The sequence below is a fragment of the Anser anser genome (assembly GCF_964211835.1).
Source record: "Anser anser genome assembly, chromosome: 10".
Classification (NCBI taxonomy): domain Eukaryota; kingdom Metazoa; phylum Chordata; class Aves; order Anseriformes; family Anatidae; genus Anser; species Anser anser.
This window is the reverse complement of record NC_139730.1, coordinates 14,738,068-14,755,485: the sequence shown is the minus strand read 5'-3', so window position 1 is coordinate 14,755,485 and position 17,418 is coordinate 14,738,068. Positions and strand designations below refer to the sequence as shown.

General features: G+C 35.4%; 1 protein-coding gene across 18 annotated transcripts in view; it reads right to left on the bottom strand.

Moving 5' to 3' along the window:
* The window catches only part of HERC1 (HECT and RLD domain containing E3 ubiquitin protein ligase family member 1), a 123,606-nt gene that overhangs the window by 20,476 nt on the left and 85,712 nt on the right, over positions 1-17,418 (bottom strand). For 6 of the 18 annotated variants that reach the window (XM_083850867.1, XM_083850868.1, XM_083850857.1 and 3 more), the window contains exons 38-52: positions 14,880-15,655; positions 13,613-13,811; positions 12,462-12,622; positions 11,349-11,465; positions 10,944-11,175; positions 9,664-9,788; positions 9,201-9,421; positions 7,769-8,037; positions 7,191-7,243; positions 5,753-5,992; positions 4,986-5,175; positions 3,984-4,254; positions 3,588-3,801; positions 2,568-2,827; positions 1,876-2,003 (exon numbers count right to left, since the gene is read on the bottom strand). In XM_083850867.1, the coding sequence (XP_083706993.1) occupies positions 1,876-2,003; positions 2,568-2,827; positions 3,588-3,801; positions 3,984-4,254; positions 4,986-5,175; positions 5,753-5,992; positions 7,191-7,243; positions 7,769-8,037; positions 9,201-9,421; positions 9,664-9,788; positions 10,944-11,175; positions 11,349-11,465; positions 12,462-12,622; positions 13,613-13,811; positions 14,880-15,655 (3,456 nt within the window). The remainder of the gene's footprint in view (positions 1-1,875; positions 2,004-2,567; positions 2,828-3,587; positions 3,802-3,983; positions 4,255-4,985; positions 5,176-5,752; positions 5,993-7,190; positions 7,244-7,768; positions 8,038-9,200; positions 9,422-9,663; positions 9,789-10,943; positions 11,176-11,348; positions 11,466-12,461; positions 12,623-13,612; positions 13,812-14,879; positions 15,656-17,418) is intronic. The other 12 variants (XM_083850869.1, XM_083850861.1, XM_083850872.1 and 9 more) reach the window with 12 other exon arrangements.

The window sequence follows — 17,418 nt, the reverse complement described above, 5'->3', positions numbered from 1 at the left end:
ATGCTGATTATTAAGAATTTGACCTGATCTGCAGAGGGTCCATGTAACTAAAGAGTTTAGGTGACTAAAAATTCTAGATAATGTGAAAGCTACCCTAATTTCTAAAAATTATATCTAACAATAAGCTATGCCAATTGCTAGAAATTCTTTTTAATGATAAGCTACGCTAACTGTTGAAGATTCTAAATAACAATAAGCTGCACTGATTGCTATAATTTTTATGTGATGATAAAGCTCTAATAATAACCACAACCCTGTGGCCAGTCCTCATTCTACCCAGGATCCCTAAAAGAACCTGCCTGTCCCTGTAGCACTGGGTGACACCTACTCATATCTCAAATTTAACATCTTTGGTGAGGACAAAGCTTTCCAGGAAGTCATGAAATGAAACGGAATAGGCTGAACAAAAGAAAGAAAAGATGTACATCTTGCTTTCAGTTCTAGCCTAAACTCTTCCTCCTGTTAGAACAAAAAATCTACTTTAAAGTTTGTTTGACTAACTGTAACAGAACCTATGTTATGTTTTATTTCCCCTAATGACATACAGGACAGGTGAAGTTTTACTGATTTTAGTTACAGGAAAATGAAGGTTTTAACATTAGTCAGGATGCTTATTACAGCCCAAATACTGTATCACCCCTGTACTTTTGGAGATGCAGCAAGAGCATCCTAGTGTCTTCTTGCTCAAGCAGGAGACAGTTTGTTTGTGAATACAACAGGCAATGTGATTTTTTAACTATTATAAATAACATTAACACATTAACATAACACATGGAACATATTAACATTAAAAAGTAACAGAATAGATAGTAATATTGTATCATAGAATAGTCATCTAGTAACATTTAAACAATACTCCTCCAAACTCAAAAAACAAAAAGCATCCTCACAAAGAGGAGATAATTCTATCACAAAGAAGGGATAATGCCTTTTCTTATGATCATCTCTAGGGGCTAAAAAACAAAAAAAAATTCCACCTTTAAAGATTGACACATCCACCACAATAATGAATATAAATAGAACTATGCTGTGTTTGTATTTAAAGCCGTTGTTGAATTGTTAGCAATGAAGCCCAAGAAAGTACTGAACTCTTGATCTACTTTACAGGAAACACACTTTTCTGCCACCTGGATAACAGACATCTGGTAAAGAAAGAAGCTGGTCTCATTTCAATCTTCTGAAGTCAAGCTGCATGTCATTCTGTTTGTTACTTTTAAGGCAGCATCTAACAGTAGCAAGCAAGCAAACTAATAAAGACTGCTAAGAAATCATCATGAAACAACCTTTTAGTTCACTACTGCTTCTTCATTCTCCCCGATTTAAAATCGCATAAACTGTACTAAGAAATTGCCAGATTGTAATCTTTCTTCTTTTTTGGACACATCCAAATGACACAAATGTACTTTCCAGACACTCTGCTGAAGGAGTATTACTCTAAGTTCCTGAAGCCCAGAAATCACAAATTCTTTTCTGACGATTGACTGAAACCACTACATTCATTATTATCTTGTTATACATTTTACCTGTTCACTGAAACACAATGAAGGAATATTTTACCTTTTTTTTTTCCTTATGTATGACAGACCCTTACAGTTTTTATTTTACTCATTCATCATTAGATGAAATTATTAAGACTATTTTTAAACAGTTTTAACATGATCTCCTTATACTGACTCTTATCAGCTTGATATTTAAGTTGTTTTCTGTTTTAAGACACTTAATTTACATTGCCTACCATAAACACAGCAACAGTTCCAAGAACAAAAAAGATGAAATAATGTCCATGCAGGAGAAATTGCATAATTGGCTCCTTTCATTATCTTGCACAGTTACAACTTATATGAAGTATCTGATTATTACAAAGAATGAACTTACAATTTGTTGAGCACACATGTTTGTTGCAATGAATACTGCTTCTTGGTAACATTCCACACTCTTATGGTACCATCATTTCCACTAGTTGCCAGAAGTCCCTTTTTATTGCACCAAACACATGTCATGACCTACAAATGTCAAAGCAATCACGGCAAAATTGAGTTTAAACCTAAAGCTAAGGTATATTTGTTCACTAATATTAATGCAAACTTTAACCACCAGGACACAGCATTAGCTACATTACTGAAATACACTATAACCACCAAACCCAATACAGTTTTCTACATTTGCAGTACGATGTACTGTCACTAAGCATATTTTATAAGAATGCTGCTATTTGTTCAGACCCACTGCTCCACAGGCCACTATTGCACAGAGTAGATGGTAACTACTACGACAGAAAAACCTCTTCAAATTATGATCTAGTCTAAAAAAACTTACGGTGATTATACTAACTTAATGCGCTGAGAACAGTTTCATGTCTCCTTTAATAGAAGCTTCAAAGAACCTAGGCATTTTTCTGTATCAGAAGTACCCTCAAGCAGTAATATAGTTTATCACCAAAAATTACTTTTTGTGGTAAATCATTTCAGTCAGTGTATGTGTAAAATAAAACTATTTTATTTTTTCTGTATTCTGCAAAAGAAGTAGACTATTAAAATTCATGCAATTTTGGTAGAAATCATGCTTACCCTGTTCTGATGAGCCTCTAATTTTATGAAGGAACATTTTCGTAAGTCTCCCCCCATATCAGCAAGGGTCTGAGGAATAGTTTGATTATCTCGATCATGAGCTGCAAGAGTTCGCACCAGCTGCTGAGCAGCCCACTGCCTGTGTTGCGAAGACAACCTTGAAGAAAGGCAGCAAGCTGCTAGTGCATTAGCCAGCTCCAGAGGGCCTACAGCAGAAGGATCATAGGAAGGATGGGCATACAAATGGGCAATTAAACCTGCTTAAACAAAACAATGAGATGATGCCTAGATGAGTACCAAACAGAAGTACACAAACGAACACAGCATTAGCTATAATTTCCAGAAAAAAATAAAAAGATTAACAACCTTTTTATAAGAATGTTGCAACTAACAGTAACTATTAGGAAAAAAAAATATCTTCTGATACCAAGAGAAAAATAACCTCCTTTAAATTTACATGAAAACTAAACAAGAGAATTATGAGTAGTCTTATTCCCACCATATGGAAAATGGTTATTCAAAGCATAAAGTGCTGTCTAAACAGCAAAATGCCTCCTCTGACAGAGATAAGCTGCTGTCACCATTATGTCCTTTCCTCCCCTGAATACAGCAACAGTCTGCTGTGAAGGCACAAAAGTTGCTTTTTGTTTCCCTGACTTCTCACAGCAGAGGCGACAAACTTTTCTGTGAGAGACAGAAAAGTACTTGGGTGGCAGGAATCAACTGTTTTTCCCTTTAATTTTATCATGTGGCACAACTGAGGCCAAATGCTATACCTATTTGAATACAGAAAAACGCTTAGATTTCTTTTCAAGTGATAGAAGATACAGGTATGCAATAAAACCATATTTCTAAATAAAATTTGTGTACTGAACTATAAGACCACTTCAGTGATAACAAGTTCTGTACATTTTTGAGAGCATATTTATTTGTAATTATTCTAGCAACCCTCCTTAAATAGAAATGACAAATTGAAGATTTAATAATTAATGTTCAGAATAAATAGAAGTCTTCTCATACCTTTCTTTTCAATTTCTGCTTTATCATAATTTGGCCTCAGTTTGGCCCCTTTGTCTGCCAACAACGCTACAAGTGCCTGAGTAACCACAAAATTCGGAGATGTTACAAGTTTGTTTTCTTCAGCAATTCCTCTTAGAAAGCTTGGCAAAAATTTTCGTTGAATTGGATCATCAACTGTAGTTAAGTTTACACCAGTTGCTGCAGAAATCAAATTCTAAAAATAAACAAATAAAATAAATAACCAGAACAAGCAAAATTATCACATTTAATAATACTACTAATAACAATAAATTAATAAACTATCACAAACTATGTGCACAATGGATTGCTTCATCTCGTGTAAGCAGTTTAATATAAATATTTAATATATATTAATTTAATATATAACAGTCATACCTGCGTACATAACTGAACCAGCAGTTTAGCAGCACTAGGAGTGTTTGATGCCAAACAGCCTACTGCTGTACTCAGGTAGGCAAGACAAGATATAGGCTTGCTTGTTTTGCTGTGTATTCCTCTAGATCGCTCTGCTGAACTTGACACAGTGGATGGACTTGTGGAGAGTCCTGCTCTCCCTGCTGCAGCGAGGCACATTAAACGAACCAAAGTTCTGATATCTGTTAATCCCAAGGATTCGAGACCAGCTGCCAGACTACAACTGGAGCCACTGTGAAAAATGAAAACAAATGCTCTTGGTTTTGCTAGTATACTCATAAAGAAAGTTTTATTTGGCCAAAACTATTCCCAAACCATTAGTGAGCATTGCCTGTTTGATTAGCTGGATATTGCTAACATTCAGGGGGAAGGAGAATAGAGAGAAACGAAGCTGCAGACCCTTCCACTCCTCTTCTTTTAAGCTGAGAGTGAAGACAAAAACTATTACAGCCTTGCCCTAGCAAAAATCCATGTGTTTACCTGAAATCACTCATAAACAAAGTTACATGAATAGTTCACTTTTAGAATTATGCTATGGCAATACACATATGCCAGATGTCTTTGACTTCTTCACAGCTGCACAGTCTTGTACAAAACCCACATTTAAATCCTCATATCCCATTAACTCCTGCAATACCTCTTCTTTCCTGTAATGTTTACCTTTATGTTCTAATACTTGTCTTGAACAAAAACCAACTGGCAAACATAGAATCATTATGTTTCAAGTGGTTAATATTACTGGAGTCTGCCTTCTATAGACAGTGTAGAAGTCTCTTTCATAAAGCTTGAAGATAGGGCTCAAAAGAACAAAATCAACAAAACCTGCTTTCTTAACAGTATGATTTAAGTATTTAAAGTATGAATCAACTTTCCCAAATAACTTAAAACTGCATCCTTATGAAACATAATTTCATAACTGATTCCAAATGAAAAGGCAGAAATGTTGCCAAGGATGCTACAAACCTGACAGACAAAAGTGAGAGCGCTCTCATAACCATAGTTCTTGCAAGGAGGACTTGTGCAGCAGCTGTCACTCTTCTTAGGGCCATAACACGGTCATGTGGATTTACTAGGGCAGCTGCCTGTTCTCCTAAGGTTATCCTGCCAGAAGAACTTTTTTCTATAGAGCCGTGACAGCCTTGGAAATAACAATCTGTGTTAGTGTTCAAGAAAACCAGAACATTATCATATGGTAATATGCACAGAAGGAAATTCGGCATAGACTTGCTTAAAAAAACTTAAGTTTTCAACATTTCATATGTACAGAACTATAGCAAGTGGAAAATACACTCCTGAAATTTTACATAACTTAATTACTACTTACTTTCAAAGCTAGATAATCAACAACTTGATATTACTGAAGTTAAATAATTCTTCTGTTTCCCTTGTCCACTAGAGGGGTCTACGAAGTTAATTATTGATCCTGCATTTTAGTAGGATAGCAAATCACAACTTAAATCTATGAATCTTTAAATTGTGCAAAACATGCTACTGGCATTTCTTGTAGAAATATGGTCGCAACTTTATCAGTAAATCAAAGTTTCAAGACCTCTGTCAATAAAATGCCTCACACTCCTCAAGAACTCCCTTATATTAAAAGGAAAATTTAGGATCTGTCTTTGTTTCTTCATGGAACAGGAAAGACTGACAAAATACTTCTGCATCACTCCTATAAAAGTACACCAAAGGGGACATATTCATTCTGTAAATGAAACTAGTACCAAATTTACCTATTTGCATCAATGTTTCTTCCATACTGTTGGTGGCTGTCACCATTGCAACTGACGCACCCAGAGGGTCACTATCAGGGAACTGTACAGGTTCAGGTACAATACGTCGATCATTTAACCCGAGAGGTCCAGCCAGTAATTCAAACTCCTCTTCTCCTGTCAGCTTTTCATCTTCATCTACATCTAACATATCCCAGTCTTCTACAATTGGAGAAATACAATTGAACTTGGTTACAAAATCTGAAAGTAGTAAACAATTTTAATAAATTAAAATAAATAAGTAAATACAGAGTATAAACCATGAATTGCAATCTGCAACTTAGTAGCCTTAATTCCCATCTTTAGATGTTGCCATAGGCACAACACAGTGAATCAGGACCCTGTCCCCTTTCCCATCTCCATTAAATCTGGTCTTTATTTCTGCTGCAGAGAACTTTCATAGAAGATTCTCTGAATAACCATTTTTTTAAAACAAAGAAACAAGAAGTCATTGTATCTAGCACTAGACAACTCCACAACCTGGAATACCTTGAGAAGTGTGGACATACAGTTGAGCTTTAAATCATGACAACAGGTGTGTATTCCAAAGGACCAAACAATAAAGAAAGCTACTAGAAATTTCTAGTCTTCATATTTATCAAAAAGTATGCACGAGTTCTGAGGTCATATTTGTACATCCAGGTTTTTGCCTTTCCTTCCCCCACATCAGCTCCCAGCCTCTCCCTCCCCCACCAAACACTATAATTGTAATTCAGTTATGTACTCCACTAGTACATTCACTTCCCAGCCATTTACAGAGAAGCCAACTTATATTTAGTTACCTCTCCCTCTCTATCTCACTCCCCATACAATAGAATCTCAACAGCTTTTACCTGCTGGAAAACAAACTTGCCCTTAAGTTCTGGAGCACTCATTTACTCTTAGATATACAAATGTGGCAACTCATGTAACTGTGAGCATACAAGCTACAGAAAGGCCCAGAATCAGAGAATGACCAGAGTCGCTAGAAATAGTCTGCTCAAGTGTGAAAGACATTCTCAATGCATTCTCAGCTAGTAAAAAGGTAGAAAGAGTAAAAATAAGCCTAATGGCAGACTTTCAAGACTCTAACTTATGCTAATTAACCTCTCCTAAAATGGCAGCTAATGAAATCCATTTCAAAATAAAATTTTGCACGTGCAATTCTGGATATAACATCAACTTACAACACCTCATCAAACAAAGCTGAATATTAGCCATTAGATGAAATACAAGGGGAAAATGTCACTGATTGATTTCCATTTGAACTTAAACAAATAAATAAGTCTAGTACGAAGATTTAAAAGTATATCTTCAAGTACAGTTTCATTCCATATTTATTTGCATTTTTGTTTATGGAAAAATAAAAATACTGTGTAAGTGTGAAGTATTCAGTATATTCAAAAATTTTAAAACATACCTTCATAGACACTGTCTTGTTTACCTATTAAATCGGGAGCCTGGCCTTTGTACCTATATGGAAAAAAGAACAAAGGAAGTAACTAAATGACTCCAATATTTTACATAATATGCATACCAGTTTAAAATTCTGTTTACTGTAAGGTTACTTTACTGTTAGGTCAACATATATATGACTTGTGGAAATGACTAGCGACAGAGAAATGAATAAAACAGCTTCTAAAAGTGTGTGTGGAGGGGGGAAGCATTTTGCAGTATGAATGTAGCAAAGGCCCATAAAAATACTGGAATTTTCAGACAAAACTAAAAAGTTTTTCAACAAGAATAGGCAACATTTGAAGAAATAATTCCTTTTTTTTTTTCATTAAAAAAAACAAGACAGGCTTTTTTCTAAATATGCCTTTGTTAATATAGAGAAAGATTTCAAGCCTCAGTTAAAATTAATATGGACAACAGTTCCACTAGAAATTTTAATTTCTTCAATCAAATTCTTAAAATCCATATACTAGTAAGCATTTTTTTTTTTTTAAGTTATTTTCTTTCTTCACACACACTATTCCAACTCTTTTATTCCTGTACCTTTCTGAAGCTGATGTTTTAGATTTACTCTTCAGGGCTAAGTACTTCTCTCTGCAGATGCCACACAATAAATAGTAGGGATTTCCGCTTCCACATTCACCACCAAACCATCCATCTACGTAAGAACCATTGCTACGGTAGCCCTGACGATTTGCACTGCGACCGCAGCCTGGATGGTTTCTTTTCATATGTTGATTGAAGCTGACAACACTCGATTCACACAGTTCACAAACTACTACTTCTTCTCTGTCTTCAGATTCACAAACATGCTGCAAAATAAGATTTTCATGTTAGTTGTAGAGCATAATTACCTTCATATTAGATACAAAAATATGCCAATATTGTTAAGTGGATGTTCCTGCCCAGTTCTATTACATATATCAGTACTTGTAAGGTTAACTTCCACAAAAGTAAAGCAGAAATGGGCAACTTATGACACAATGAAGAGCAGATCATCTGAGAACAGGAAAAACACTGGGATGTAAATCAGAGGACGAGTATTAGTTTTCACATATAACTTTGCTAGTTTACGTTTAACACTGTATTTAAGTTATCTTCTTACAACTTGACTGAGACTAGACGTAAAAAAGAAGAAAGAATTCACTGTTTCCAGACAATCAGCCTTTATATTTACTGAACAACATTAATAATTTGTGTCAATACATTCTGAGGTGTTGCCTGGATTTAGAGCTCATTCTTCTAGAATTACATCTCTATCCTACTTAATTTCATCAAGATGCTCCAATGAAACACGCCCTCTGAAGATTATACATGCCTACTGAAACCTGCTTCATGTTACACAGCAGTCACGTAACATTATAATTAGGAGATGAAAGTTTAGTCTCGTAGGTTGCTTGTCAAGTTGAGATGGATAATACAATGATTAACAAACTACAGTTCATGTAATTCTCTTTCAAATCAAATGTACTTTGAGTGGGCTAACCAACAACTGAGTGAGGATTGTCACTATATCCTTCTTAGAGCCTGATACCCAACATTACTAAATTAAGATAGCAAAACTGATTTAAGTGTAAATTACGTTGCTACAGATCTAATTTATTCTTTTATTATTGTTATTTTAAATAGAACATAAATTTACAACTGCGTTTGTAAATACACAGACAAACAATCTGAAATGCCTACTTGATTTCTAAGTAATATCAAAACAACTACACTAGTTCTGTTGCCATCTTTCAATACTATTTACATAGAGCATATATTTAAAACTATTTACTTAGAGCAGAACAAGAAACCCAAGAGAGCACCATTCTTAATCTAAAAGTGAAGCTATGGAATACAAGAAAGATTTCAGCGTCGCTAGCTTTAAGTAAGATATTTTCAAACAGGATATAAACTTATGCGTGTTAAATTACAAAATGCAAACGTGCAAAAAGCAGTAAGTTAAAGCAGCCCCCGCTGCAGTCACACACACCCAGGTAGGCCAATCCAATACCTCTGGGATCCACATTCCCAGAATATCATTATCGCTAGCCAGGTCTTGACCAAACATAGCTTCCATTGCTTCATCATCAAGGTCAATTTCCAACTCCTCATCCAAGTTGAAGTCATAAAGAGCCCCTGGATCTGGCTGCAAACATATCGCTCCTCTTCGATTCTGATTCCCGTGGGCCTGTACAGAGCGGTATAATCCCGCTCAAGTAAAAAGGAAAGTAGTACTTTTATTTTGCATGTAATAAACATAAATACACTTTCAACTTCCTTCTGCTTTCTTTTTAAACTCATATAAACTTAATCTACCTATGACACTTAAACTAAATATATGTTGATATACATACGCAAAGGAGACTTGTTGTAACTTTCATGTTAGGTACCAAACTCCCTCCTCTTCATTTATTGGATACGCAAAGACCGTGGAAGTCTTTTAGTACACTTACCAGCACGTGCTAGCAATGTTCGGGCAGCTAAATCTAATTTGTGTCTTCTTGTTACAGCTGACCGACTTCTAGAAGGAGGTCCACTTGCAGAAGCTGCATTATCTGCATGATCCATATTCTCAGGGCTAAAAGAATTTGTAGAATTAACAGGTAAATCAAAATAAGTTTTAAACAGCTACATATAGTAGCTATGGAAAAATACTATCATATTTTAAAATATATAAAATTGTATTTATTTGGTTTTCCCTTTCTTTCACAGAAGGAAAAAAAAGGAATTTTGGAATTCAAGCATTTTCTTTTCTACTGCAGCACATATTTACTGTCTTTTTTGACCATGAAATTTACTTTAAGAAGTGACATGCAGCAATGTTTCCAAAGTGGCTGAGCACTGCGGAAATGTTGGGAGAGCACTGTTTTTATGCTATGTTAACTATATGCTGGCCTAAGTTTCTTCTCCTTTTTTAAAGAAATAAAATCAACGCTTCTGTCCCTGCACCAGTCATTTCCCCTTTCGCTCAACATTTTTTGCAAAAAAATGAATTTAAGTTACTAAGTAACACTTGTTAGTAAGTTTATTTTTCCCCACATGAAATCCATGAGTTCTCTGTGAAATGACAGTTTACCTTGGTCAATGTAATTCAGGAAATCTATAATTGTTTCTCTCATTAGGATTGAGCAATCTCAACAAAAGTGTTTTCAAAATACACATTAACAATTCTCACCTTCCTTATTAATAAAATAATTCCTAGCAGGTGTCACTTAACAATATAACTACTATTTTTAGGATTAAAACAATAAATAATTTATTTCTTCCTTGATTAATACAGACTTTAAATCTAACGTTGTGAAGGTGGCCAAGAACGTAAGTTCAGTTTCATCCTCTCTGAACAAACCAAGAATTTCTTTAAAAAGAAAAATGTAAGAAAATATCTGTTCACAAATATACTGAAGGGAAAAAAAAAACACACTCTCCAATGAATTTCTGCTTTATTATTACTAGTCTTCCTGGTAAAAAGTAAGCTATATGCCTTCTTTTGTTTACACATCCTCCTTTTTTGAAGGAAGGATGTTCAATTATGTTCTTCCCCAGTTCTGTGCATAAACAGTACTGGAAAGTAAACGCATAGTGTAGACCTATTTTAATTGCATCTTTGCTTATACTAACATTGTAACAAAATTCAGAAGTGTCATTACAAAGCTTTCTGTCAGCAACAATGAACATGTGAGCCTTTCAGTTTCAGCAAGAGATTTCAAGCTATTAGGAGAAAACTACAGTTTACCTTTCACTAAAGCCTTCCTCCATTTCAGTGGCATCAGCAGATGGGATATCACCTGGTGACTGCAAATAACAATGATCACCAGATTTTCCACCGCTTCCAGAGACTATTGTCCCATGTCGTGAATCTACAGTCACTTCTGACTGGGGCTCTTCATCATCTTCATTTCCAGGATGCTCTATCATCCACATGGCCAGCACTGTGATATTCTGTGCATCTGCTTCTCCTCTGGCACCTGAAAAGAAGAACATCATACTTGGAAATTGTACTACGTCCTTGATGGTGAAAACCCACCTTTTTTTTTTCCCCACAAACAGTTGTAGAAATTAAAAAAGTATGAAACACACTTTTTTTCCAATGGAATATTTATCTTATTTTTCAGTTTAAATTGATATAGTTACAGATTACCTGTGGCTTCCATGGCTTTTGCAATCTGCCTGAGGGAGAATCCCATCTCTAACAACGGAACAGCAATGGCAGGAGGAGGAGGGGATGTTGAAAGTCGACTGCTTGGATCAGACAAAGCTTAAAAGACAGAAAATATTGAATGTAAAGTGTGTAAATCTTTATTGTCTTACACTTTAGGAAACCTTCTTCTGATTTAGCAAAGATACGTTAGCTTCAGATAAAGGAATAGCTGTCTTTAACATCTTTCGTCTATATTACTTTCTAACACAAGGTAAGATACTTTCTATAACAAAATCTGACAGTGCTTATTCTTACTGGTAACATATATATTATGTCAGCCTATGTTTAATCAAATATGGCACTCATAATATTTAAAGGACTATTTGTATTAAGGTATTTCTAATACCTTTTAAAATTTACTTTTAAAACTCTATCAAATTATCACTTGATTTACATTTAGGTAGACTAGGTAAAAGTTATCCTTGCCTGAAATATCAAGATTCACAAATATTGTGAGATCTCACACATTCCTCTTAAGAGGCAGAAAGAGGCCTCTTATACGCTGAAGACAGATACCTGAAAATCTCTTTGCAGATTACGTCTATCCTTTTGTGCAAAGTGTCTCTCGCGAGACTCTAAAAAGTTCAGTTACTGCCCAAAAAGTTTAACAGAAAACACAATTTCTTCTGATCAACAAAGACATTAAATGTACTGACAAACACTGTTGTAAACACTGTATTATGATCCAGAAGCAAGACATCTCATCAAAAAAATGAGGTGAAACTGCAAAGACAAGTTGCTATGCAACAGTGACATCAAAAAGAGCCAACTTATAGCATGGATATAAGAACAAGAATAATAAGTTGTAACAGTCAAGAATTTTGAAGTACAGACTTTGTTTCTCAGTGTTGCCTATAAAATCCGAAGAATATACTTTAACTCAGTCTCTTCTATTCATTTAATATAAAACATAGATATGGATTTGTATGTTTATTTTTATTACTATCTCCTCTGGATCACACTACTGTGTTCTTTAGGGTCTTGAGATTCTTACTGAACAACTGTGAACTTACTAACTGTCCGTATTTCTATTTATATTGACTACAACTATACCTGTACGGTTTGAAGGCCTTGCAGACTGGGAATCAGGAGAAGTCAAACTTTGCCTCCTTCCAACTTCATCTGAAGGAGATGTTGGTAAAGAAGATATAGGAGGAGTCTGAGCACGTCGTGCTGGAAGTACAGTTGTAGTAGGATAGCTAGAGAACATCTGCCTATAACGAAAAACAAAATACATTTATATGAAAAAGATTTACCCTGAAAAAGGTCTGACACTTAACAGAAAAGCATCAAATTAGAGTATGACTTGCCAAGTGCACCTTACAGGAAATGAGTTTTCTAGGGGTAAGGTGCGGTATGTAAATTTGGGGAGTTGGGAGAGGAACGCGGTAGGAACAGCTCATTCTTAACGTTTTGCCTAGACAACTCAGTTCTCAAACATGCACCTAAAAATACCTCAGAAACCAAGGGCTGTCCTAGGAGATAAAAGAAAAGTAATTATTTTCCCATTTCCCCACTTTGTTCTGAACTCAGTCCAACTAATCATTCCTTTTAAGATACTTTCTCTGTCCTGGTGATAGGACTTTGTCCTAGCTTTTGTCTGATTGTATCTGCCAAGCCTCTAAGAGGTCAGACACATCAACAAAAGTAATAAACTTACAACAGGACTGTATTCAATGTAAAGCAGATTTCTTTCCACATCACAAGTAACCTCTGCAGATTAACTAGCTTTATCTTACTTCCATTTCAGTATGTTAGGGTAAGATCAAACAAACAGGACTGAAGTGCTACCTGCAAACTAAGACCTACTTTAGTTTGAAAATCAAGAACGATTCATTAAAATACAGAATTTCGCAGACTTGTATTTTAAACCACATCAAATAAAAATGGAAACTAAAGAAGACAATAGAAAACTTAACAGAAACTGAAAACAATAGAAGAAAGGTATTTTCTCCTGTCCTGAAGAATTAAGATGCTATGTATACATATACTATATATAAAAAGCTTAGCTGCTTTTTATTTCTAGAAATGCACGACTTACAGATAAAGCAACAAACTGAACTCTGTCTTCTGAGGAGGCAGTTCTTGACAGCAAATAAAAACAAACATTTTCAAAGCCTTAGAGAGCTGAAGACATACCTAAATTACAAAACCAGTTCCCTACACCCACAAAATCAAATTTGTTGAAAATAAAGATATTTTACCTAAGAAGACTGAGAGGCATAACACCAGGTGACTCTGAAGCTGGGACAGTTTCAGTATCAGTTACTGGAGTAGTAGCAGTGGTGGTATCCTCCAGAGAGCTGCTCATGAAAGATGTTGTGCTAGAAGCAGAAGGGCTGGTTGTAACTGGTGTTTGGGCTTGCTGAGACTGATCACCTTCTTCTACATGCTGATCTACTTCTGCAACAGAAAAAGGACATTAATGTAATTGAGTATTGAAAAATAGTACCTGTGACTATCAGGGTTTAAAACTATCAGCGTTTAAAATTCTCCCCTAAAAAAGGGGTGTGCAGAAATGCACACAATACAAATACCTATTCCAGTAACTCATGGACTTAAGTAAATAGATTGGTCTATCGTTGTTGTCATACTGATACAAGGTGAACAGTAAGTAAATCTTTCTGGATGATAACAGAAGCCATTTATTTGATTAGATCTTATGATACTTACTGTTCTAATAGCTACTGTTCTTATTCTCTTAGCTGTTTAATTAATAAAGCTATTTTTAACTTACCAGCCTAAATAACAGATCTTTGAAGGTTTTTTTGGTTGGTTTCTAAGAAATCCATAAGATGGTAAAGAAGCAAACAGCACAGGAGTTAGCTTTAATATTTTAGATAGTTTTAAAAAATATTTTAGATATTTCTTCTTTGTTTATATTAATTTAAATGGTTTCCTGTAATATACATATTTTTAAGATGAACAGAAGAAATGGTATGCATTCTCTCTTCAACATCTTGTTACTGCAATGCCAAATATCTCAGGAAAACAAACAAACAAAACCCCAAACCCTACAACTGATTCAAGATTTTCGCGGAGAGTAATAGAGGTTACTTACAGCATGAACATACGCACTTTCATTATTACTTGTTAACATGACTGCAAGCAACCATGTTTAACAACAGTAAACTTCGTGATACTCGTGCCATATAGAAATCCTTCTGACAAATATATACAGAACTACTAATTTTTTAAAAGCACAAAGAAAAATTAGAAACTCTTACATTTCTGATTGATAGACACTCACATTTTATTAAAATAAGGAACTGAGGAAAATGCAAAAGAAAAAAATCAGCATTATATCTACAAAGCAGTATGCCTCTAAAATTTCTCTGTCCAATCAAGACTCAAAGTACTGCCACTACAAAATTACAAGGTTATGTCATTTATATCATCATTGTTCCTACATAATTTCAATAGGAGTAAAAAATAACTTAGTACTGTACTTTCATAATTTTGAAAACATACCTTGCTTAAGTCTGCCACCAAACTGATCCTCCAGCAGCCCATGAACCACTAATTTGTAGATCATGGCTTGTGCTCGTTCTAAATCTGCCAGTCCTAGAGCTCTTTTAATCGGTGAGCGCATGACTGCCCGTTTCACCATGTGTCGCATCAGGAACTGCAAGGCAGCACGCATTTCAACATCTTCGTGAACAACTGGAGAACTAGCACAATCAGAGTTGTGACCATTTTCTGCCAGGACTTTCGGTATTAACAGTAGTTCAGCATATTTACTACAACTAAGAAGAACACTAAGTGATTTCATAGCACCAAGATAAAGGTAAGATAGCTGTACTGCTCTGATTTCTGACTGCACTATATCATGATTTCTTGGAGCATGCTCATGATTCTTTTTTCTTCCTTCAGCAGGTTGGTGCTGGGATTCCATACCTAGTGTTGATGGCTCTAGAGAAAAGGAAGCGATTTCATTTTCTGACTTCGAGCTTGTAGTACTATGTCCTTTGTTATCATCAGCACTTTGTGCTAATCGCGTATCTGATCCACCATCCCCCTCCATTTTCTGGTCCGCTTCCCCTTTGTCTTCGGATTCATGTCTGTGTTTTTTCTCATGTCTCTTAGTGCTTTGTTTTCCCATATCCTCGTGAATACCAGTCAGATAAGTAAGGTCCAGCAACACAGCAGCTGTCAGCCCACGAAATCTTGCAACATCAAAAGGCAGTGGTTCACAGGGCTCCAGATTATACAGGGGAGTATCACTAGGCGACCAAAAAGTTGGGAAGCTTTAATAAAGATCAGAATGACACAGGAAAAAGCAAGTGAGGGAGAGACAGGAGGAAAGTACAGGAAATAATGTAGGCAAAGTAAGATGTAAAATATATTTAATGAAATAAATGGATCAATTCTAAAAATTAAATGTAAATGGGAAAATGAGGCAATGATCAGAAAATGAGGAGATATGATATCAGAGCAAAGCCAACAAAGCATGCGCAGGTTTTCAACAACCATTAAAAAATCCAGAAGCATCACAGAAGCTATCAATTAGGCACTGACAGATGTTTAGAAACAGACAACAGACTTCTAAGATAATGTAGCTTAAGCCAAATTTTATCATTATACCTAAAAGGAATTTGTGAATAGGAATAGAATATTAGATAGAAAACAATCCTAACTTTTTTTTAGCACTAAGTAAAAGGTTTGATTGACTACACATTCTTGTTCAACTGTTTATCACAAGGAACACACAACTAATAGCTCTGTTTATACCAGGACAGACTCCCTAAAGACAGCAACTTTTTAAAACACAGGTCAGAAAACCCCACAGGGGAATAATGGATGTCTATCTATCTGTCCAGCTGTACATAGTGGTAAATTTTTGTTATATTTAGGAGTTATACTTGACTACTTTTCACTGTAAGCAGGACAAAAATTTGCCAGCCCATATTTTCCAATACGTTTTCTTATCCACCTATTGCATAAGGGATTTCGAAATTTTCCTTTCATTACCCCCAAAATGTTTCCCCTCTTATAATGTAAAATTCTACTTAAAACTTGAAGGCAAGCTTTAATCTCATTTTAGTTACAGAGGTACATTCTGAACTTAATTCAATGAGCTTGTCTATGCTCAAACGCACACCACTTCACTCAAGTAGTATTTAAAATTATTTTAAGGGCACGCTTACTGTAAGGCCATACTTCCACATAGGCATACTTGAAAGAATTTATATCTGGAACTAAATTTGATAATCAATTGTACTTCAGCATATTTAGTTAAAGTGACAACAGCCTTTGCATAAAGACAAAAGAGGCATAATGTTGCAACAGTTCTAAGAGGTGATCTGACTTCAGCTGTTTTGGAATATAATAACAACTAGTTGCAAAAAATAATAAAAAAAATACTGCTCAATTTCTCTACAGGATTAAAGTTTAACTACAGCCAGGAGGAGTTTAAGAGGTTAAGTGAATCAAATTTTTCCACACAAAAACCACAGGCAATTCCTGCAAGAGCACCACTGAGCCAAGAGACACCACTAGCTTCATTTCAGAGTTTCCTGCAAGAAAGGGGAAAAAAAAGAAGTATCTCCTTCAAGCGTCCTCCCCAGTTCTTATTATCAGCTGTACCTGCAGAACAGCTCCAGAGTGTCAACATCAAGTATATCTCATTCCTTTAGCTCATTAAGACAGGTCAAAAAAAAAAAAACAAATAAATGCTGCGTTGAGGCAGCATTAATTTCAATAGTACCATCCAGCCACCATTAAGAAGACAGAATCCTCCTGACTTTGACCCACTCTTTAAGCCCCACAGAGCAACTTCCAGTCCTCTAAGAATGAAATGACAATACAGCAAAGACACCTGTTCTCAACTCTGATAAATCAAATCAGGACTCTTCAGAAGCAGGTTCACCATTTACAACAGAAGTGTGCACTGTCCCCCAGTAAAGACCTTCTTTATACCCATGAACAAGAAGCTACAGTAAATTAGGACAGGAATGCAAATTTTAAAGCAAGCAACACTCACTCCAAATTTAAGAAAACTGGCAAGCTG